General features: G+C 43.4%; 1 protein-coding gene across 3 annotated transcripts in view; it reads left to right on the plus strand.

Annotated features, from left to right (window-relative positions):
* The window catches only part of mtss1lb (MTSS I-BAR domain containing 2b), an 86,713-nt gene extending 67,277 nt beyond the window's left edge, over positions 1-19,436 (plus strand). The window contains exons 10-15 of one of the 3 annotated variants that reach the window (XM_061044601.1): positions 1,360-1,507; positions 1,627-1,701; positions 5,579-5,734; positions 7,126-7,314; positions 8,148-8,313; positions 8,893-19,436. In XM_061044601.1, the coding sequence (XP_060900584.1) occupies positions 1,360-1,507; positions 1,627-1,701; positions 5,579-5,734; positions 7,126-7,314; positions 8,148-8,313; positions 8,893-9,779 (1,621 nt within the window). In that variant the 3' untranslated portion in view covers positions 9,780-19,436. Of the gene's footprint in view, positions 1-1,221; positions 1,508-1,626; positions 1,702-5,578; positions 5,735-7,125; positions 7,315-8,147; positions 8,314-8,892 lie in introns of all 3 variants that reach the window. The other 2 variants (XM_061044593.1, XM_061044610.1) reach the window with 2 other exon arrangements.
* Positions 19,437-23,752: the final 4,316 nt, after the last annotated feature.

A 23,752-nucleotide genomic window follows, 5' to 3' on the forward strand; every position in this document is an offset into this window, starting at 1 on the left:
ACCGTGTGTTAAAAACTGTGCGAGAATCAGAAAGAGGAGCCTTCTCTGGTGTTTATATTTCACTGTGACTGTCTTTCTGTGTATGTGTGTGTGTGTGTGTGTGTGTGTGTCTGTCCATCATTACTCTTTGTTATTTCATTCAGCTCAGCCTCCAGACAGAGAAATAAAAACCAGAGGAGTGATTTCTCTTGAATAAATCAGTTTTTAACGATTGAAATTCGTCATCAATATTTTAGAAACTTGTCTTAATAAATGCACCATCTCTGTTTTCTTAATCTGTGAATGTCTCTAGATCTCTAGAAATACAAAATGAAAACATTTAAAGTAGGAATATTTCTGTCTGAAAAAAGAAATGTGTGTGTGTGTGTGTGTGTGTGTGTGTGTGTGTGTGTGTGTGTGTATGTGTGTGTGTGTGTGTTTGTGAGTGAAACAGTCTCTGTCAGTGTTTGCATGTGCTGTTTAAGCAGTCACCCTTCAGGCAAATCTCAAGGCATGCGACCTCACATCCTTCTGCCTGCAGTGTTTACTATGAGTTTATGTGTGTGTTTGTGTGTGTGTGTGTGTGTGTGTGCACTGGATTCTCATAAGCTTACACACTCTTTGTCTACTCTCCCCTCCTCCCCCATTTCTCCCCCTTTTTTTGCCCCTCACCACACACTCATCCTCCTCTGTGCTCGACTCTTCCTTCACTTGTCTTATCTTCCGTTTTGTAACTTGTGTGTTTTTGTGTGTTTGTGTGTGTGTTTGTGTGTTTGTGTGTGTGTGTGTGTGTGTGTGTGTGTGTGTGTGTGCACTCTTGTTGCTCGCCCTCTTTCTCTCCTGCGGGGTGTTTATGTGCTTACCTGGATTTCTTTTCATCTCTCGGTCTCTTTAACACTTTTATCTGTGACTGTCACATCACACATATTTGGGTTTTTTTCTCTAACCGGATGAACCAACACATTCCTGTAAACTACTTCTGAACATCAACCTATCATAAAACTAATCATAAAAACCATCCAATACATCCTCACGCCATCACTTTATCATCTTCTCCGATGACCGACGACTCATTCCTGACAAAATGTGCTCCAAAAACCTCCATGACATCATGTTCTTTCTCCCTAAACACTGTCCTTACTCCACATCTGCTACCATCACCTTCATCCTCCTCTCACACCCTCCATGACTTCGCTCCCCTCCTCCCCCAACCCTTCATCCCTCCCCCCTTCCCCTCTGCAGCAGCGTCAACAGCGCCCACAGTAGCGCCTCCCGCTCCTCAGGGGGAGGGGGTAGTGCTGGTTTTGGTGGTGGTGGTGGTGGAGGCTCCCAGCCACACTCACCCACCTCCTCTTCCTCCTCCTACGTTCGCTACCGCAGCAGCCTGCCGCACCAGAACCTGCCACCGGGGGGCATCGCCGCTCACCGCCTCAGCAGTGTCTCCTCCCACGATTCGGGCTTCGTGTCCCAGGATGCAAATATCTACTCCAAGCCGCCCTCGCCAATGCCCTCAGACATCACTAGCCAGGTATGAACGCTGACATGGACACACACACACATTCAAAGTTAGTCGCTGAATCCACACACAATAATTTAACTCTTGATTAAATGTGTAAATAAAGTTTTTTCTGTGATCCTCTGCTGCAGAAGTCCTCCAGCTCAGCGTCGTCAGAGGCTTCAGAAACGTGCCAGTCAGTCAGTGAATGCAGCTCCCCCACCACTGTGAGTAATCTGCAGTACTTATCAAATATGTTTTGCTCTGAACTCAAGACTAGTGTGGCAACATGTCAGGTGTATTGAGATTTGTCAGCTAATAACAAAGACCAATACATGTGCATTAAAAATCTTGTTGAATGTTAAATAAATTAATAAGTAAAAAATGCTGTCAGCAAACAGAGGGAAGAAACAGACACAGGTATACACACACCGATCAGACATCGGTATACACACACTGTATACACACACTGATCAGACATCGGTATACACACACTGATCAGACATCGGTATACACACACTGTATACACACACTGATCAGACATCGGTATACACACACTGATCAGACATCGGTATACACACACTGATCAGACATCGGTATACACACACTGTATACACACACTGATCAGACACAGGTATACACACACTGATCAGACACAGGTATACACACACTGATCAGACACAGGTAAACACACACTGATCAGACACAGGTATACACACACTGATCAGACACAGGTATACACACACTGATCAGACACAGGTATACACTGATCAGACATCGGTATACACACACTGATCAGACACAGGTATACACACACTGATCAGACACAGGTATACACACACTGATCAGACATCGGTATACACTGATCAGACATCGGTATACACACACTGATCAGACACAGGTATACACACACTGATCAGACACAGGTATACACACACTGATCAGACATCGGTATACACTGATCAGACATCGGTATACACACACTGATCAGACACAGGTATACACACACTGATCAGACATCGGTATACACACACCGATCAGACATCAGTATACACACACTGATCAGACACAGGTATACACACACTGATCAGACATCGGTATACACACACCGATCAGACATCAGATACACACACTGATCAGACATCAGTATACACACACTGATCAGACATCGGTATACACACACTTATGAGACACCGGTATACACACACACTGATCAGACATAAGTATACACACACACTGAACAGACATTTGTAAACACACACTGATCAGACATAAGTATACACACACTTATGAGACACCGGTATACACACACACTGATCAGACATAAGTATACACACACACTGAACAGACATTTGTAAACACACACTGATCAGACATAAGTATACACACACTGATCAGACATAAGTATACACACACACTGAACAGACATTTGTAAACACACACTGATCAGACACAGGTATACACACACTGATCAGACACAGGTATACACACACCGATCAGACATCGGTATACACACACTGATCAGACATAAGTATACACACACACTGAACAGACATTTGTAAACACACACTGATCAGACACAGGTATACACACACTGATCAGACATCAGATACACACACTGATCAGACATCGGTATACACACACTTATGAGACACCGGTATACACACACACTGAACAGACATTTGTAAACACACACTGATCAGACATCGGTATACACACACTGATCAGACATCGGTATACACACACTGATCAGACATCGGTATACACACACTTATTTGCTGTAACATTATGACCACCTGTTGTAGTTTTGGGCTCGATGCAGCGTCACTATCTAGGAACTATCACAACATTTTATTCCAGATCAGGTCAACACCAAACTATGCAGCATGTAAGACTCTTCTTTCTTTCTTTCTTTACATGCAGTCTTTTAATTCACATTTTTTTTGACAGCTTGTCTCTTCCCCTCACATTTTACAGTCAGTGACTTCTCGGCACATCTGTTCGCAGAGAGACATTACAATTCTGATGATACCCACGAGGCGATGTGAACATTCATGTCTGATTTAGAAGTATTATTCATCATCCACAAACAGCTTGCATATAAGACTGTCTTCCCCTTCAGGTGATTAAAGCAACAAGTATGTGATTCATCTCTAACTTGAGAGACATACCGTACATTGTCAAAAGAATCCACCATGAATCAGCTGGTGCAAAATATCACAGAGACTTCTGCAGCTTCAGTTCATCAAAGTTTTTGGTTTATGCTTGTAATTATTTTTTATCTGAGTTCATTTAGGTTTCTCACATAACACAGATGCATTACACAAACATTCAGTTTGATGAAAATCAACAGTTAAAGTCTCCTCTCCTCCCTAAATCTGTGAAACTCTTCCACACCTCTCTGTGTCCCGCTCAAACATCTCTGGATTCTGCAAAGGCTTCAACTCATGTAGAGCTGCAAATAACTGTTCCAACAGGACTTCATAGATTACTGCATTAGCTCGTATTTGTGTTGGTTTCATAGTTTCTGCAACCATGTAAATATTTTCAAGGCCACCTGGCATTTTTTCCAGGCAGAAAAGCGCTGACTGTGCAGTTGGAAGCCTTTGCATGAAGAAGTAAACGCTGCATGTCCGTCTTTTTTCTCTGTTGACAACAGACGCTGTATAATCAACGCTCTCCGTTACTTTTTACTGCATGTTTTTTTTATCTGATCAGACACGGAGCAAAGAGGATGTTGGTACAAGAACACGATCCGTAAACCATGTGGAATATCGTACATTCGGAAATGAGCGCCCGTATCCTCAACAGCGCCTTTCTGAAAAGTTGAAAGATTTTCAACTCGTAGCACGAGGCCTATGTTGTTATAAAGTTACATTAGCATATTTCCAGTGAGAAATCTGAGCTAGATTTAAAGCAAACATGGGCTGTTTTGGGATGTCAGAGTTCTCTTCACTCCAACCAGAAGCCAAAAGGATGACACCATTTTGTCAGCACACGTCTTTCATGGCACACTTTGCTTTCTGTACTTAAAATGGTTCCATTCCCAACAGCCACCAGTGCAAGCCTGTTAGGAACCGCCTCATCTAATGCATGTGGGGAAATCCTGAAAGCTTCATGTTACAAGTAAAAATACTCAAGTATAAATATTACCTGCATGTGGCTAGGTCCTGTGTTTTTGTATTTGGGCGTTGGAGTCGGAAATCAGGTGAAATAGAAAGCGAGAGTGGGGAATGACATTCAGGAAAGAAGCCACAGGTCTGTCAGCTTCGAGGACTACAGTCTCTGTACATGGGGCACACAAACTAACCACTAGGCCATTCACGCCCCAGGCTCTTTGCTTGTGATTACAGTGTGATTTTATTGCTGCCCCTGAACTGTAGGTCGTACTTGACCTGGACTTCACACAACTCAAACATTTCCCCAGGACGTCAGGTTGAGCTAAAATGTGATCTTTGTGCATTTAATGAAACCTTTTTACCCTGTTCTTATCCACTTGTTTATACTGTCACTACAGCCTCCTTAGTACATCATCGCTCACTTCCAGAGTGTAAGACTGTCCAACCCAGGGCCACACCGTCGCTTCAAACTGCTAAGATGCACGTTGTATACCATCACATTAGAAACCAGCTTATTTAAAATGTTACCTCTGGCTACATGCGCTCCAGTAATGCAGAGATACTGCAGCAACAGCTGTCAAATCAAATTCATCCATATTGTAGATGCATGCTTGGGGCTTCTTTAACTCATCCCGTGACCTTCATCACAACCTCTAACACAAACACATCAAGTAGCTGTGAAACGTCGGCTTTCCAGTCATCACTGACATAGATGTTAGACTGATTACACTCACTTCCTGTGTAGAGTTCTCTGATGCACTTGCAGCTGTCACTCTACTGTCAGATCTGTTCCTGCTCTTCTGTGTCTGTGTGTTTATTGTAGTCATGTATATATCTGTGTTGCTTTACTTCCCTGGGGGGGGGGGGGGGGGGGGTCACCTCCCCACAGCTGACACCCCTCTCTCTGTTTCTCTGCCTTGGTGTAAATTCTCTTGTCGTTTTTTTTCTTTCCTCTGACGACCTGACTGTGTCTCTCATCCTGCAGTTTGGCACGTCCTTCGCTACCTTCCGCCCCGCTCTCTCTCACTCTGGCTCCACACGGCCTCTCTCTGTCATTCTTCCTGTTCCTGCGTCCCCACCCTATAATCGCCCCCCCGGATCCAGCTCCTCCTCTCCCACATCAAAGGTTCCTATCTGGAAGGTTTGTTCTCCATCTGCTTCCATTTTCTTCAGTTGCACCTTTTTCTTCTGTTTCAGTTAAAGCAACAATATGTCACTTTTTCCAATAGCTTTCTCTCTTGTCCACAGCGCTGCCCGATCGTCCGTTTACTGCACTATATAACTTTGGCAGCGTGACCAGGATGCAAGAAGTGCATACGGCTTTACGGCACTCGTTCACACGGCGGCCTTCAGTTATAAATTAGAGCCAGTCAGCCCGTCTCTGCACTGTTTAAAAACAGACGCCTTTGTGTGTGCTGAAATATTATGATTAATATATTTACTTTACAAATTACAGACATTATCCATATGCGTTGGATTAAAAACACAGACGTCCTCCGCAATTATTACAAATGACCAGAGGTCCCCAAGTAAAACTAAACCTTTGTGAGTAACGCTTAAAGTCTTCATATTTGATTTTTCACACTTAAATATAATATAAATCAAGTATATCCTCTGAAAATAACTCTGTGAGTCATGACTGTCTGCAATGGGTGTAACACCCGAGTCCCACTGTCTGTGATGTTTTCAGAGTCCTATCTTCACTTTGTTTACATCGCCCGGACGGCCGGCTGACTCCTCCCCTCGTGTATAAAAGTTGTTTAATTGAGGGACTAGAGAAAAGAAGAATAACATACTGTACTCACTGCTTAACTGTGTTTCTAGATCACGCTCATTTCAGGTAAATTTACATGCAGTGTGAAGATACGAGCATAATAAAGATCACTAGCATTAGCATGCTAACACAACAATGCACCGCGAGTTGTTTTGGTTTCATGCTGGTGCTCAAGGGCGACATCTGCTGGATCAAAAAATCACATATAAAGCCTTTAAGAGGGGGAGTCGTAACAGCAATATGTGGGTCTATCAACAATGCAGTTGCGCCCCGAGACCTTCAGTGGGCGCCAAAGGGCACCATCCAAATTCCTGCATATTGTTGCTTTAAGGCATTAGCTTCATTTTCTTTTACTTTTTTTAATCATGACAACAAACTCATTCATGACCTCATTGCTTTGCTTCCTTAAAGTCTTCATCCCCACTTGCTGCGTGTGCATGAATTTGATTTTTTTTTTGGCCTCCCCTGTCTCGCTCACTGGTTTTCCAATCTGCCCGCTGGAGATTGGCCAAAACTAAGCCGGGTGTGGAGAGCTAACCATCAAACTCATCAACAGAAACACGATCAAACGCCACAAAACGGCCCCCTGCCCACTCACACCCACAAACTTCCACGCACCCACAAACACAGTCCACCCGTAAAGGCCCCCCTCTCTCTGCACTCAGATGAAGGGCTTCAAACTGCCGGATATTGGACAAGTCTCTCGTGCTAATGCTACCCGCTACTCCCCTGTTTATTAACTTGACTCGCCTCTTCAGGATTGGTCCAAAGCAGGTCAGTACGAGCAGCCGGTGGCGGCCGCAGCGGTTCAGAGGAGGAAGGAACCTCTGGACAGACTGAGGGAGAGCGAGGGGTCCCCGAGCGCGCAGGGGTACGCCGGGCCATCATCATCGCACCCCGAGGACCCGCAGAGATCCAGGATGACCCCGGCGAATGTCGTTGCCAAGGTAACACTGGATGATGCTGGCAGTACTATAACTGCATGTGACAATTATTGCTGGTCTTTTTGAATTTGATTAAAAAGACTCAAGAAGGGGGCGCTGAATTTTTGAATATTCCCTGATTTATAGAGATTAGAGGGACAAACGGGACAGGATGCGGTCTATCTTTTGGGGTGCAGTTTGCACCCATGTTTTAGAGGATTGCACGCTATCTTTCTCTCTCATAGGCACAGGCTTAGTGGCCTCAAAAGCAGCACACTCCTTTTGTAGATCAGGCCCTTTGTGTGTAGATGAAAACAGAGAAACCCAAAGTGAACAGAAAACAAACTAAATTAGCGGTAGGTAATCCCTGAAACACTCTGGGCTTTTTCACTTCTTTGTAACAGCAGACAAAAGCAGCAAGTGAATCCAACACTTTGAAAAAACTGTTGACTGAAGCTGGGACAAATAAAAACTAGTTGGTTAATCAGTTTTCGGTTAATTTGTCTTTTTATGTTTCTCTTTGTCCAACTCTTCGGCTAATTCCATCTAAAAAAAAGAATATAATTAGACATTAAAATGATCTCTTACTCTGTGTGTGCACGATAAGAACCAGCAGAAGCTGCAGCAGATGTTAAAGTAGCTTGTTTTTATTTCTGTAAGTGGCATAATTCTTTTTGTTTTAGTAATCTGTGAATCATTATCACGTTCACTGCCGATGCTGAGACTTCTGTGTGCGAGCTCGTAACAAATTCTCCAACAGCCCAAATCCAATTAACAAAAAGACGTCAATAATTCAGCTGTGTCTAATTTAGTTTTGAAACAACTTCCTGCATCTCTCTCTCTCTCTCTCTCCTCAGCATGGAGACGAGGTGTCTCCCGCTGCCAGCGACCTGGCCATGGTGCTGACCAGAGGACTCAGTATGGAGCAGCAGAAGAGCAACAGAGACTCACTGCACTACTCCAGCGGCTACAGCACAGAGACCACCACCCCGTCCTGCTCCGAGGACACCATCCCCTCACAAGGTGGAAATCCTATATATATATATCTATATCTATATATAGATATATATATATTTCTCTTAAATTTAACCTTAATTTAAACCAGGAAATAAACGTGTTGAGATTCAAAATTTCTTTTTCAAGAGCGTCCTGGCGGCAACACAATTTACAGAGTTTCACACCAACAACGAGCAGCCACACAAACAAATACAATCATCCAGAAACACATCAGGGAGAACATCTACAGCCAGATGTGTCCGCCTCCAAGTCATTCAACATCCACTTTAAAGCGTCCAATGAGAGCAGCTCGTTCAGTCTCAGCTTGTTCCAAATAAAGTGAGCCGAAAAGCTTAATGCCCTTTTTCCCCCCATTTCAGTTCTGACAGAAAGAGAAGGTCATTATACATCAGCTAGTTGGTAAACATGTTTTCTTCCTCGGGTCGGTTTCGCCCGTTTGTCTTCACTAATCAGAGTTTGGTCATCTTTTGTAATTGTTTTGATTGAGAGCCCCCTGGTGGCGGAATTTGCAAACTGTTCCTTTAAAATTGATGTCAATTCTTAAAAAAAGTATCTCCTATTTGAACTTCCCTGTCTCCTCGTCAGGTTCAGATTACGACTGCTACTCTGTGAACGGGGACACTGAGGGACCCGACGGACAGACAGACTTCGACAAGTCCTCCACCATCCCTCGCCACTCTAACATCGCCCAGAACTACCGACGGATGATCCAGACCAAGAGGCCCGCCAGCACGGCGGGGCTACCCAGTGGGGTTCTGGGTCCTGGGGGTCATGTGATACCTGGACAACCGGGTGGAGCAGGCGGAGGAGGAGCAGGCACTCCGGGCACCGCCACCATCCGCAGGACCCCGTCGACTAAACCAGGCGTGAGGCGCACTCTGTCCAACGCAGGGCCCATCCCCATCCGACCACCCATTGTGCCTGTGAAGACCCCCACTGTCCCCGGAGACTCACACTCACCCGGTGCAGGTGGGGGTGGGTACGCAGGTGGAGGGCATGCTGGAGGCGTGCCCGTGCGTGTGGGCAGCGAGGAGTGTGTGTTCTTCACCGGAGTGGACGATGCTCAGGGAGCGCTCGATTACGTGAAGGCGTCACCAAAGCGCCTCAGCCTGCCTAACACCGCCTGGGGGTCTGGGGCGGCGTTGGAGGTCTACGCCCAGCAGCACGGGGGTCTCGTTCTGGGAGCCGGCTCGGGTGCCGGGTCAGAGGAGGAGCAGATGATCGCGGCCAATCGGCACAGCCTGGTGGAGAAGATCGGCGAGTTGGTAGCCAGCGCGCACGCCCTCGGAGAGGGCCAGTTTCCTTTCCCCGCCCTCCCCGACGACCCCGCCCTGCAGCCGACCGGCCCCGCCGACTCTCAGACAGGGACAGAGGGGGCGGACGGGTCCGGCGACATGTTGACCACCATCAGGAGAGGAGTCCGCCTTCGCAAGACCGTCTCGAACGACCGGTCGGCCCCGCGCATCTTGTGATCGGAGGAGAAGCAGGAAGAGGATGAAGTTCGTCAGCCAATAGGGAGGCAGGTGTTGGTGTGGTGCAACCCAACCGCCTAGTACACAAAAAACTTAACCATGTAGGAAGAGCTCTAATATAACAGAAGATGAATGAAAACAAAAACAAACACAAAAACAAGTGTAAAGACATCATTAGAGTAAACGATATATAATATAAAGATAATAACAACGTTAATAATGTTAACCAATGCTGATAATTAAAAAGCTAAATACTGAATATTGACAGGCTCCTAGACAGCCACTATAACTAGTGTGTGTTGGACGCATGTTTGTCTTCTCTACACCTCCACCCAGGGATGGAAAAGACTCGCAAGGAAAAACAGATACGATAAAAAAAAAAAGGTGAAAGAAAGAGCGAAAAGACTGGGTTCTGTTTGCCAACCTATACCCTTCCCCTCCAACTAACCCCGACTGTCGAACGCCAGAGGAAGGACAGACTGATGACTGAAGGACGGACGGGCGAGAGAGAAGGTGGGGGGTCAGAGTGCCATGTGACCGGCTTGGATTGAACCCAGGCTGTCTCAGCAGCGACATACTGTACTTACTAGCCCACTGAACTGAAGCTTTGGTATTAGCACGGGGAGCTAACGGGGAGCTAACGGGCCAGAGGGCTCACTCTGGTTCACCCTAATGTTAAAGAGTCTTTAAAAAATACGGTTGGCATTGAACCGTGCTAGTGCCCCTTCCCCTCTCTCTCTCTCTCTCTCTTTGTGTGTCTAGTGTGCATGTGGGAGAATGTGAAAAGAAAGTGTGTGCACATGTGAGTGACTGTGTGTGTGTGTGTGTGTGTGTGCGAGGGGGGCGGGTAGAGCTCTGCTGCAGGACAGCTGGTTACCCAATGAGGGCAGGGCTTTTCTCCTGTGTGTTGTGTGTGTGTGTGTGTGTGTGTGTGTGTGTGTGTGTATTTTCTTGTTTATATCGTGACGTCATTTACCTTGTTACCACTGTTGGAGAAGTTACAAGAAGTAATCCAGGCGTATAGATATATTCATATATATTTTCTAGAACCAGAGAGAAAATGTTAAATCAGAAATGGAGCAATAAATGTGTTTTATTTTCTTGTTTTTTTTTTTTTTCGAGGAGAGCGTCGGAGGAGGACTGTAGGTTCCTCCTGTGTCACATTCAGGCAATCATCAGGAATGCTAAAATTACACATCGACTGTGAATTCAAGACGAGAGACGGGTTCGGGGGTGGGGGGGTGGGGGAGTCTCTCTCTGTCTCTTACTGGAGAAGGAAATGTATGACAGAAATTGTTGAAAAAAAAAAACTTGAAGCACTTTGATAGGTTTTTTGGGAGTATGCACAATAGCCACTAGGTGTCGCTGTAGTCATACCGTATGAGAGGGAGGGTGGACGTGAGAGAGATGGTTGCCATAAGGACTGCGTTCTGAGAAAATCATTTTCATTTGTAGAAGAAGAAGAAGAGGAGAGAAAGGGACTAAGAGGAAGTGAGAAACACTGGTGGAATAGGAGCGATGAATTTAAAAGAGAGAGACGGGATTAGAAAGTAGAGCAAATTATTTGTGTAATATTTGGGGGCGAGGGGACGGGACAATATCTAAATACAAAATCAAAAAGTCACATTAAGACGTATCCGGGTGGAGATACATGACACTGAGGTTTCTGCCTTCACTCCTAAAGAATGGAGATAAATGTCTTGTTGCTTTTCAACACTTATGTGTATATTACTTTTAAAAATCCCAACAGTTTAATGTCTTTTGAAGAATAATAAAGCGGGGACTTTGGATCATACAAACACTTTTCTACTCTACGTTACACATCGAACACATGGGACAGAACATTCAATAGATCATGAACACCGTCTCAGAAAACACATCACTGTAGGATTATTAAAATACTATTGTTCAATACGCGCCTGGAGCAAACAGAAGGCGTTTTCAGACTGCAGGAACTTTTTCATAGTTCTAGGAACTATTGGAATTCTTCCCCCTTTTTTTTACAAGGTTGTTTCAGACCAAACAGTTCTGGGGACTTTTTGAACCCTAAAGAGTTCCCTGAGAGCTATTCACCATGGAGACTTTTTTGCATCCGCACCGCCATGGTACCTACTCTGACGCAGGAGCTGAAAAAGGTTCCTCTAAACGGGGTTCTGGGAACTAAAATATTTCCTAGTTCCTAGAATCAATAAAAAAGGGGGAGGGGTTTCAACAGTTTCTAGAACTATTAAAAAAGTTCCTGCGGGCCGAAAACACTTTTTGAATAAATCAAACTGGTGTTTTGATACCACAGAAACAACAATTGAAGTCCTCTGCACCCAATATTTGGTCATTTCATGCTTCACAAAATTGAATGCAATCTCCTGCACACTTGCTAAAATTGAACTTTTCGGTACCAAAGGTTGCAAACGTGTTTGTGCAATTTAGACAAGACAAGTGCGAGCTCTCTTTGGCTGGGCGGCAGCTTTGGTTAAATAATACGACTGAAGATTCTGTACTTACTTTAAAGCTTAAATACTTCTCGATGCTGTTGTCGATTAAGACAATGGAGCTTTTCATCGTTGCAGAAAAGTATCCCGCCTCTGCTTAGAAACGAAACATTGCTGTGTGACGTTTAGTAAAGGCCCTGGAGTGGTTCAGCTCAGAGCCCGGATCAGCTCAGGACGAAGGCTGCATGAGAGGATTATTTAAAGTGTGAGGGAAAGATGAGTCCTGTTGGATGTGCTTGCCGACGACAGAGACGCAGATGTGTTTTTAAGTTAAGACAGAGAGAGAGAGAGAGAGAGTAAAAAAGTGTGTGTCAAGCATTTCACTGCCTGTTGGAACAATATTGACTCCCATGTGCTGCACTTGTAAATGAGAATCAGGCGCACAGATTTGGTACAAACGTTTGTTAGAGAATTACATGGAATATTTGTTTTCGATGATTTTATTTTTCAGTTTGCAGTCTGCTGTTTAATATTTAGTCTTACTTTGAATTAATGTAAAAAAAAAAAAAAAAAAAAAGAAGAAAAACTCCTGTGGAAACACACAAACTACTAAGCTGTGTAACATATGGATGTAGGATGTGTGGGCTGAGAGTGCGTGTGTCCTCGTCTGGATGTCGACCTTTAGGATAGTGAACTCTTCATCACACGTCTGTACGCTCTCTAGCAGTGACCCGAGCATAGCCATCGCTTTCCAACATGCTCGTTCTGTTTGACTCATTTCTTTGTGTCTCTTGAATGCACCACTGTTTTTAAACTTGATTTGGGCTGTTTGAGAGGAGGATGATGATTTGATTTTGAGACATAAGAGAGGAGAAGGTTTTTTAAAAACACTCTGCCTGTGCACTTTGATTTTTTTTTTTTTTTTACTTTAAAACTGTGCTTCGGCAAATGGATGTTTGTTTCTTTCTGCGGGGGGACCCTCTGTATGTGTGTGTTTGCAACATGTGGATGCAGAGTGATGCATCAGCTGATCATGGCAGGGTGGAGAGGGTGGAAGGGGAGAGCAGGCGGGCGTGGACTCCATTCCTCCACACTGCAAAAAAAAACAAACGAAAATCTTAGCGAGTTTTTAATATAGCGATTAATGTAGAGCTCAACTCGACAGTATGGTTCCTGAAGTCAAAATCCATTCGTTAATTTTCTCCACGGCCAATTTGATTATTAGCCATGATGTCATAACCATTCAAGGTAGATTGACCATGAACTACCTGAGTTTGAAACGATGGTTTATGCTCCTGTAGGAGACCGTATGATATCATCCTAATTTTAAAAACAACATGGTTTAAAAGAACTACACTACCCACGATCCTAGAGTGTCACAGCATCCAATCTGAGTGGTTGGTTGAGCTTGCTGTTACCATGGCCATGTTTCCCGCCCCTCTGCACCTCATGCTAACGGATAGTTTTTGCTAGCAGGCTGGCTAGTTAGTTAGCTAGCAGTAAATGTACTAATAACCTCGTCATGCTGCAGTGAATGTAGTTTATATATTCAACAACACAAACTACAACACTTGTATTCACAGTTTAAACACGATAACAACGACCAAAGTTACTGTTAAGCCGAAGCGGTATTATTCGCAATGGATTGTGGGATGTGTAGTTCCTTGACTCCTGACGAAAATGATGTACACGGTCTTGCACTTTTGACTTTTTCTCATTTTTTTTCGATGCCGTTTCGGCGCCAAATCAAATGTTTTATAGTCACGAGTATTTGGGTAGCTGGTTGTCATGGTTACAGGCATCAATCTCTCGATATTAGGATTTTGTTAAATGTCAATGGAGGACTTGAACAGGGACTTTTATTTCCGGAACAAGAGCCGCCAAAAAAAAAGTGGGCGGTCACTGTTGAGCTTTATTAGCCACAGTCATCTTACAAGTCCTGATGAACATGAACATATTACAAGCAACAAGTTGAATTTGTTTTTCTGCAGTAAGCACACTTTCCGTAAGTTTTGTAAAAAGAGATCTTGCAAGATTTATTTGAATGCTTTTTAAATGTTGAAATTAGATGTTTATCTGGACTTGTCAGGTGAATGCGGCTTATGTTAAATGCAATGAGATATTTTATAGAAATAAGACAAACGCTAAGATTTCAGTTTTTTGCAGCGCAAGAAAAGAAGAACCACATTTCCTGTGACAAACTGCTGATGTGAAGAGAATAACCTGTCGAGTCACACTGTGTGTAAAAATGTCAGACTGTCTGCTGAATGTACTGCAAACTGAAGGGAGCGTCAACCTGAACATGCTTGACTTGAACACTTGCAACCTGAGAACTTTGATTTGTGCATCAGTTTAAAACAGAAGGAAAGCAATACAGAGACAGAGTTCATGATCGTACTTTCACAACCATGTTCCTGCGGGGGTTCGGCAAAGGAAAATACCGCTGTTTTCTTTCCACTCTGGAGTACGCGTGGCCCTCGTTTAAAAGCTGATCCACTTTGTTTTGATTTGGAGCTAATAGACCCTTTACTATGTGTGCAATCAGAGCCAATTATTACTCGTCTGAATGTGTATGTGCTAAATGTTTATTACTTCTGGTACATGCTGGAGCAATTTAACTCACTGCTGGTTATCTACAGGAAGTTATCTCTTTATTAAAAAGGCTTCAAAATGCCATGCCAGGACACAGTGGTCGTTTTAAATGATGGACAGCAACTCAGGATAAGGCGAGGATTCTGAGATCAACACATATCAAGATCCACGCACCCTGTGATAGGATGAGTGGAAGTAACACCCCTGGTATTTACCTTTTCCAATGCCCCAGGTATCAGCACAAAAAGGTTTTATCTAGCGAAACAACAATGTCTTTAATAACACGCTGAATTAACTGTGTACTGAACTAACTGTCTGAACAAGCTGGAATAACCATTCTGCTGCAAATGTGTTGATATACCTGTGAGTGTATATGTATGTGTGTAGAAGTACGTCTGCAGGCACGGAGGCAAAGCAGCAAAAACAGCACATACTGTAGAAACATACAAAGGCAGATTTACATGCATGCATACAAACACAAATGTTTTTCCCTCATCTGAGAAAACTACACTACAAGGATGACACACAGTGTTAGACGTAATGTTTTAAAGGAGCAATATGTAACTCTGACACCTAGTGTTTGAAATGGGTACTGCAGTCCACATTCAAAACATTGGCTACAGCTCCTCCCCCTCCTCTCTAGGGTCGATGTTCACGCAGGTTGCCATGTTGCAGACACTGAAGCTTCAGTGTTTAGCTCTGCAGCTTTTTTTTTTTTAATGGCAGGACAACATCAGGAAAACTCAACAGCACTAAAGTCTTCAATTTTTTTAAAAGTGAACCCAAACTGCCAATTTAACACGGTAATTGGATTTTTTAAGATACACACCTTTGACAAACTAATTCTGTGTTTGGAAAACGCAAAGAAATCAGAATTCACACATGAGCCGATCTCTTCTTTTTTTTTTCTCGCTATCGTGACACGCTGCCTTCCTGTCTCCTGATCGGCCCAGCACACCCACGGCCGCTGTCCGACTGACGAGTTAGAAACAACACTTTGTCTCGATGAGAGTCCCATCAGCTGAACAGCAGTCCCCGCTCCCATCAAAGCTAATGAAAAATAACTTCTGATGACGTCTTCATTTCCACCACAGTCCACAGCGACTTCACTCTGATTCTCTCTCTGTCCGTCTCCCCCCCCTCCTCCTCTCTGTTTGTGTGGCGATGTTGGTGAGTGTGGTAACGGCTAACGGGTGGTGTATCATCATGGCTCCTGGGTGTGTTGTTCAAAGAAGACGTGCAGCATTAGCGGGCGTAAACGTCTCCCCTGTTGTACGCAGTAACGTGAGCTGGTTTTCACGCAGAGCAGCTTGATGTCTGAAGCTCGGTCTCAAAGCTAGATTACATTTTAATTAATTTTTGATCAGGCTTTTAAGGCATCATCTCACAGGCGGCTTACATTAGGATACTTTGGAGGTTTCTCACGAGCTTCTGTAAAAATAGAAGTTATTCAGCATAACTCAAAATGAACTCACAAATGATAAATGGACTTCGTTTTTTTCTTTTCTGGTCTTCTGACGACTCAAAGGACGTTGACACCGCAGGTCACACCTGGCAGAGGCTGCTGTGTGAAGAGTCCATCAGTATTAACCAATCCCAATCATCCTTATTAAGTGTCTTGCCCAAGGACACATCGTACATGTGGCTGCAGGAGCTGGGGTTCGAACCCCTGACCTTCCTTTTGAGAGACGACCGACTCTACCAACTGAGACCTTGGCTTGTGTTCATTTTACAATAACACTTTTTAGCACTTTGTGTGAAGGGCAGCCCCCACTGCTGCCTGTCGTAACCATAGCAACCCTGATTAAGGTTTTAATCTGTAAAAATCCTGAGCGTTGAACCGTGCAGGGTTTCATTATTTCAGCCACAAATTTAACTTTTCTTTTACTACAGGAAAAATATGTTCTTTGACAGTCAGGTCTCAACTTTTAATCTATAAATATATATTATTGTTATATTTAAGACCACACTAACCAAGACTAAGACATACCCGAGACCAGAGTGCTCCAGGACCAAGACCAAGACCTTTAGGCATTGAGAACGAGTCAAGACCAAGACCATAAATATCACTGAAAAATCATCATCCTGTGTGATGAGATGAACACTACACTGTAACACCTGGAAGGTTGCAAATATATTTAAGTTATTTGTTCTTTAAGAAAGGGGCTTTACCTTCTAATACCAGTAATTACTTGGAAAAATACCATTTCAGTGGCAGTCTTGATTTAAAATCCAAAGTCTGCCCAGTCTGAGTAAAAATGCTTTCGATTCTGAGATGAGAACAAGACCTGCCTAAAATGAAATCTGAGCCCAAGACAGATTTGGAGTACTACAACACTATACTTTATATTACTAAAACACTTCATAAATATACATTTTTACCATAAATAGTAAATTAAATGGTCTCGAGGGTCAAACACTTCCGTTCTCTTCTTGCAAACACTCAGCAGGTGATCCAAAATCTTCTATAACTTTTATTGAAAAGCATCAAAAACGTATAAAACTGAATCAGAAGCCTCTCGAAACACTGACTTCTTCCTTCCACCCACTTTAACAATAACGTCACATGAAGAACAAAACGATGTTCGAGCTGCCGCAGACAACACGTTATTTTCATGTTGTGACACAAATAAAAGTAGGGCAGAAGCTCTGCTGACGGTGGGAGACCGTAAAACATTTATGTTAGCCGACTTCTCTCGTCATGTAAACCTGTTGACTGTCTTCACCGTGGACGAGTTTCCGTGGTTACTGAGATTCACAGGAAATTGGCAGACGTCCACTGTGAGAATTTGCTCGCAGCACGAACACATCGTCGGGGAATCTATGTGCAGGTTTTTTTGGACGACAGCCTCATTTGTCTTGTTGAATGTGTCTCTATTCACAACATGCATACAGAGAGAAATTAGTGGAATTAAAAAACTGATGTTCTTTATCTGATTGGGGTTCTTTTAGGTTAATCTTTGGGCTTCTGATGCCTTTTTTAGAGAGTTGGACACTGGATAGAGTCAGGGAGAGAGAGAGAGAGAGAGTGGGGAACGTCACGCAAGAAGGAACCACAGGCTGGAACCAACCACGACCTCCCCGACCTCCTTACATGAGGCTTAAAAAAGAAGGGCCCTCTGATGGCCATCGAACCAAAATTATGTTGCACTTCTGCTGCTAATTCTGATCTTGCTGTTTGTACATCTCATGAACTATAAGCTCTAAGAGAAGTGAGAAGTCCTGATGGACAGGTTGAGGTTGTGTAAAATGGTCCGGCCTTTTCTTTTTTATTGTCCATTTAACCTTCAAAAAGGACACGATGCTGTTTTGAAAGAACCTGAGAGATTGAGACCATACACTCATGAAGAAAACTTTGTCTGCAGTGACAAATACATTTTGAATTGTCCTTTACCCAACCAGTTTCAAGTTTTGCAACCAAGCGCAACCAAAAAAGAAATCAATGCGGAAGAGCAAAAAGCTGCATTTCCCTGAGTGACCACTAGAGGCTGGCTCCAAAAGCCTGGGAGGTCGCACTACCACTCATGTTAAAATGCCTCATTTTACAGCAGAAGTAAATATTTGTCTCTGTTTGTTAAAACTGAACGGGGGATAGTTTTTTTTTATAACGTTGGCAAGGCTGAGATGGTCGACAGGAAGCTTGTGGAAGCTTAATGCCCGCCTCAGTTCCACCACTTTGCCTGTCACGACACGGCTTGAAAGTGAGGTTAAAACAGCATTTCCATCATGGTGACTGCCCATCATTGGGCTTTAGAATCCAATGAAACTGAGTAAACATTTTCAACCAGTGGAGTCGCCCCCTGCTGGCCATCAGAGAGAGCGCAGATTTAAGTAACTTCTGCATTGGCTTCACTTTGGGAACTAAGCGTCCAAAGCCATAAACACTCGACCCACTCAATTAGCCATCTGCCCAGGTTATAGTGAATGTGTCCTGTTTGTATGTGTGCATTAGTGTGTGTTTGTGTGTGTGGCACAGGGACACGTGGTTAAGACCCCCTACTGCTTCTCTCTCCCACCTCCCACACGCAATCTGTCTATCCTTCCTGCTGTCGAATACTGAGATAACACTACACACACTTTATCACACACACGGTCAGAAGCTAACATGGCTAAGTAGATTAAAGCTACATCATGCTCCGCTGAAGTCCTGCAGGGTTTCATGATGACACCGTCGCCGTGCAGAGTTGAGGGGTCGACCTGAACTGAATGTGTTACTTTCAGTACTGAAAGTAGTCTCTCTCTCTCTCACTCGCTTGCTCTCTTCCTCGTCTTCAGCCGACAAACTCTACAGGAGAATCTCTCCACTAAAGGCGGCAGCAACATTTCTTTGGGGTTATTTAACTCAAAGGATATATGTATCAGAGTCCACATCCGCTTTGATCTTCTCTCTCCCCTCCTCCCTCTCTGCAGACTCTGTGCTCTCGTCCGCCTCTCTTCTTCTTCTTCTTCTTCTTCTTTAATTTATTGTGAGTTGATTTCTAAGGTTGTTTCGCCTCTGTCGCTGATGATAAGGTTTTCTTTTTCTGTCTTCCTTTTTGTAAAATTGACCCTTTTTTTTGTTAACTTTAGTCACTGCTAATGTAACAAAACGCACTGTGATGATTCCAGTATTAATAAAAGTTGTACTTAAACTGTGCTCTGCTGCGTGGAGTGGGTGTTTATATTCAAGAAGATACAGGTCAGGGTCTTTTAACCTGACCTGCATGTGAAGTTAGAGAGGCTGACAGGGGCAGGGGCGTGGCCAGACTTTCTGGACTGGGGTGGCCCAAATGGAGCACTGTATGGTGCAGGGGTGGCCTGAAGTTTGTGTGCACACACATAAATAAAGATCATTTATTTATCTCTTCTCTGCACTGATCACATCGTCTTTTTAGTAACACAAGAAAATGGCAACAGACACATCTTCTAATCTTAATTCTTCAAGGACTCAGAACAAATATGTACGTATGTCCAAAGTCTACAATTTTACAATTCTACAGAAACAAGCAAAGTTTTATAAAGGAGGACATAACGTCGGTGGGGGCAAACACACAGCTTTAAGTCTGATTGGACACACAGGTGCTGACAGGAAGTGACCAGAGGCAGAGTACAACATCAACAGCTGTGTCATGAGAGATCTAATCAGCATCAAAACTGTCCTAAAAACCAACATCATAAATATCAGAATCGTTATCGCAATCAGTTATATAATTAAGGTTGAAGGTGTTCATAAAGAGCTGGGTCTTTAGCTTTTTCTTAAAGGTGCAGAGGGACTCTGCAGATCAAATGGAGTTTGGAAGTTTTTTTCACCACCAGGGGGCGACAGAGGAGAAGAGTCTAGTCAGCGTCTTAGGACCCTGTTGTGAAGGTTGGATCAGACGTCTTTCATTGGCAGAGCGTAGTGGGCGGGAGGGAGTGTAGACCTGGATCAGAGAGTTAAAGTAAGGAGGAGACGTTTTAGTCGCTGTTTTGTAAGCGAGGAGCAGAGTTTTAAAGTAGTAACTTGAAGCCGGTTTAGATACAGACTGGTTTCACTTCTGTCCTTTCCATCAAAAATACTCAAGCGCACAGTCAAGCACAGAGTTTAAAAAGAGTCCAAATTTCTTTTAAGAATTGCAAAAAAAATACCATCTACACTAAAAACTATGAGCTGCCTGTTGCCACACAGCCTGAATAGTGGAATTCAACACAAGTCACACCTCTGGCAGGGCAAATAACCAATAATAGTGAAGTATATTGGGGTGGCATCTTGGGTGGCCAATAAGATTTCAAGGGGGGCTCAGGCCACTCCTCTGGACACGCCCCTGCTGAAGAAGCTCAGATATATCCACAACATGACACTGAAACCTTCACTGTGAGGGATCTGTGAAATAAAGGTGGTGAGAAAGAGTTTCTTCTAACAGGATCACTTTCATTTTATCCTAAATGTATTTTTATTAATTCAGATACTTTGCTGTTTGTTGTTAAAATACCTGTGATTAAAAGAATGACACATATCTGTCACTGATGACCACCTGTACTAAAAAAAAGATATAAAGCGAGAAGCACGATTTAAGGTCCTGAACCTGACCTTGGTTTTCACATTAAAGGAAGAATCTGCGACCTTTGATCAACTAGATGTCGCCCTTGAGCTCCAGCATGAAACCAAAACAAACTTCTCTTTGGCCACACCTCCTTCATACTTAAGCCTCCACTCACGTTTGTAAAAAGGAGTTATCAAATTGGAAAGCACCATAATAAAGCCCTAAGCACTAATCGCAAGTGGTGGACAAAATTGTCCTTGTTTTGAGCTGCATTGTTGTGTTAGCATGCTAATGTTAGCGCTCTTCTTTTAGCTCGTAGCTTCACATTTCATGTAAATTGACACAGAATGAGCGTGATCTAAAAACTCTTACTAACATCCAAATAATCAGTGAGTATGTTCTTCTTCTTCTCTCTAGTTCTTGACTAAAACAGCTTTTATACACAAGGGGAGGAGCCGGCCGTCCCGTCCATGTAAACACGGCTCTGACAACAACACAGCCAGCGGGACTCGAGCTTCTCCCTCATTGTAGACAGTCATGACTCAGAGGCACATTTACACAGGAGAGACTGGATTTCTTCTTTTCCTCTCTATATATAAAATGTTAAAGATTCTTCCTTTATTGATTCAAAGTAAGAAATCAAATAAGGCCAAGGGGAATGTTTCCAAGATGCAAAAGTTCACAAAACTGTCAAAATACTGTAAATAAATATTTAGTCCCGTCTATATCTACTAACACCTACATGTATAGACAAAGACACACACTCTCTCAAAGAGCTTTCCAAGGACCCTGGTATCCCCACACACACACACACACACACACACACACACACACACAGGATCTCTGAGGAACACATAATATCAACATTTAAATCAGTTAATGAATATTTTCTAATATAATCTGTGCTCCAGGCACCTTGACTCAACGAAATAGAGCTGAATAAATGAAGTATCAACATTTTCCCAGCAAATGTTTTCAGCTGATTTTACATTAAAACAGAACTAATTAAAATATTGAAATATGTCTGATTACTTTTTAAAGATTTCTTTGGGCCTTTTTTTGTGGTTTCACTGATAGCATAGGTCAAGAGGTGTAAACAGAACTCACTGAGCAAAAACAAAGACATATACTCAGAGATAAAAAAAAAGACAGAGTGTTAGTGAAGCCTTGTTTTGGACATAACGGCTTCACAGAGTCTGATAAGAACGACATAGGAGGAGAAACTGAATCAGGCCTCAGTGCACTTCACGGTCTCTCTAAGTGAATACTGTGACTGTGAGGTCTTCACTTCAATTTATTTGCCTTTTTTTTATTTCCAGGTTGTAACCCGTGACAATCAGGTTTAGATCCACCCTGAAGGCAGAAAAAGAGAATAGATGAAAAGTATGGCTGTGCTGTTCTGTTTGCTGGTAGGGGGCGCCAAAGGTCTTTAACTGACCCTGCGGAAAGCCCTTTCAGAGGAGCCGAGATAATAACACACGGACCAGCTCCTTTTCAAAATGTCAGACACCTGAGCAACATCTCCTTCAGCCAACAGGTCAGCCGATGTCCTCAGGTTGCCGGAACGTCTGTTTTTCTGAGAAATGAAATGATTTTTTTTATACACAGTATTAGAAGGATAAATAAACCCTCCTCCACACAAAGGGAATTAAAAACCCAATACATTCCCAGGCACAAGGCAACACTTAATCCATAAAAACTGACAAAACTCTTTTTATTATATTCCAGTCCATATCTCCTTCTCTTTTCAGTTTCCAACAAAAAGAGACAAAAGCTGCTGCTGCTGCTTCAGGCCAACGTCTGCAGAGACTCAGAATAGACTATTGGTTAACTCAAGCAAATCTTGTCAGCCCGTGTTGATTAAAGCACTCTGACAGAACAAGGACACACTTCTTTTACTTTAACACCTACTCCCACGTTACACGCACAGAGACACACAAAGAAAGTTTAATTAAAAAAAATAAGTGGGCTACAATTAATCGAAGGGGAAGGAGGAACGATTCAGTCAGACTCACAGCAGCTCGAGGCTGTGTCCTCTTTGTGTGTGTGTCTAAGAAGGTCTAAGATTTTAAAATGCAACAAGTGTTGATTGAAGCCTAATCAATATTGCCTGTGTACAAAATTAACCTTAATTTCCATCCATAAAACAAACACAAGCAGCAGATAGCCTCCCCCTCCTTCCTGTCACTTATAGATGTACATTTTTTTCAGTCTTCTTCCTGATCAGTTTGAAGAAAAACTGCAACGCCATGCTCACATGTTTTGGATGCACATGCACATATTAATCTATGTTCCTACTTTTGTACGTTCACAATAGCTAAAGTTTGAAAAAAGTGTCTGTTTTCATGTACTCCTCCTCCTTGCTCCCTCTCCGCTCTGAGTCCGTCAGCTACGCTCTGTTGAGCCCACACTGTTAGACCCCACGTGGGCCAAGTCTGCTCTGATTGGTCTGCCGATCCGCTCTGTCGTTATTGGTCAGTTGCTCAGCACTCGTCTCGGAAGTTTCAACATGAGCTGCAGGGCTTGCCACAACGAGCCAATGGGATTAGATCAGTGATCTCACACTGACAAAGACGCCGCACTGACACATTTTTATCGAGGGGGGCTAGAACCGAGTGCTACATGCGGCTAATGCTACAGCTAACAGGAGGACGTAGGAGAAGCCGCGTTTCCGCAGACTTTGAATTTTTGCACATAGATGTGCCTAAACATGCACAGGACACTTGGAAAACACACTAAAGAGCATATAAAACCAGAAAAAGCAGAATATGGGACCTTTAAAGCAACAATATGTAACTTTTCCACTGTAAAATGTTAGTTTCAAAGTTGATCTAATAGTGCAACAAAACTTACACTAGCCATTGTCCATGATGGATGTCAGCTTGGCTAACATCCTCCTACCAAGTCCAGAGGACAGTCCAAGACAGAACTGGCCCTCCTGACCATGTTG

This window comes from Labrus mixtus, chromosome 1 (genome assembly GCF_963584025.1).
Source record: "Labrus mixtus chromosome 1, fLabMix1.1, whole genome shotgun sequence".
Taxonomy (NCBI): Eukaryota; Metazoa; Chordata; class Actinopteri; order Labriformes; family Labridae; genus Labrus; species Labrus mixtus.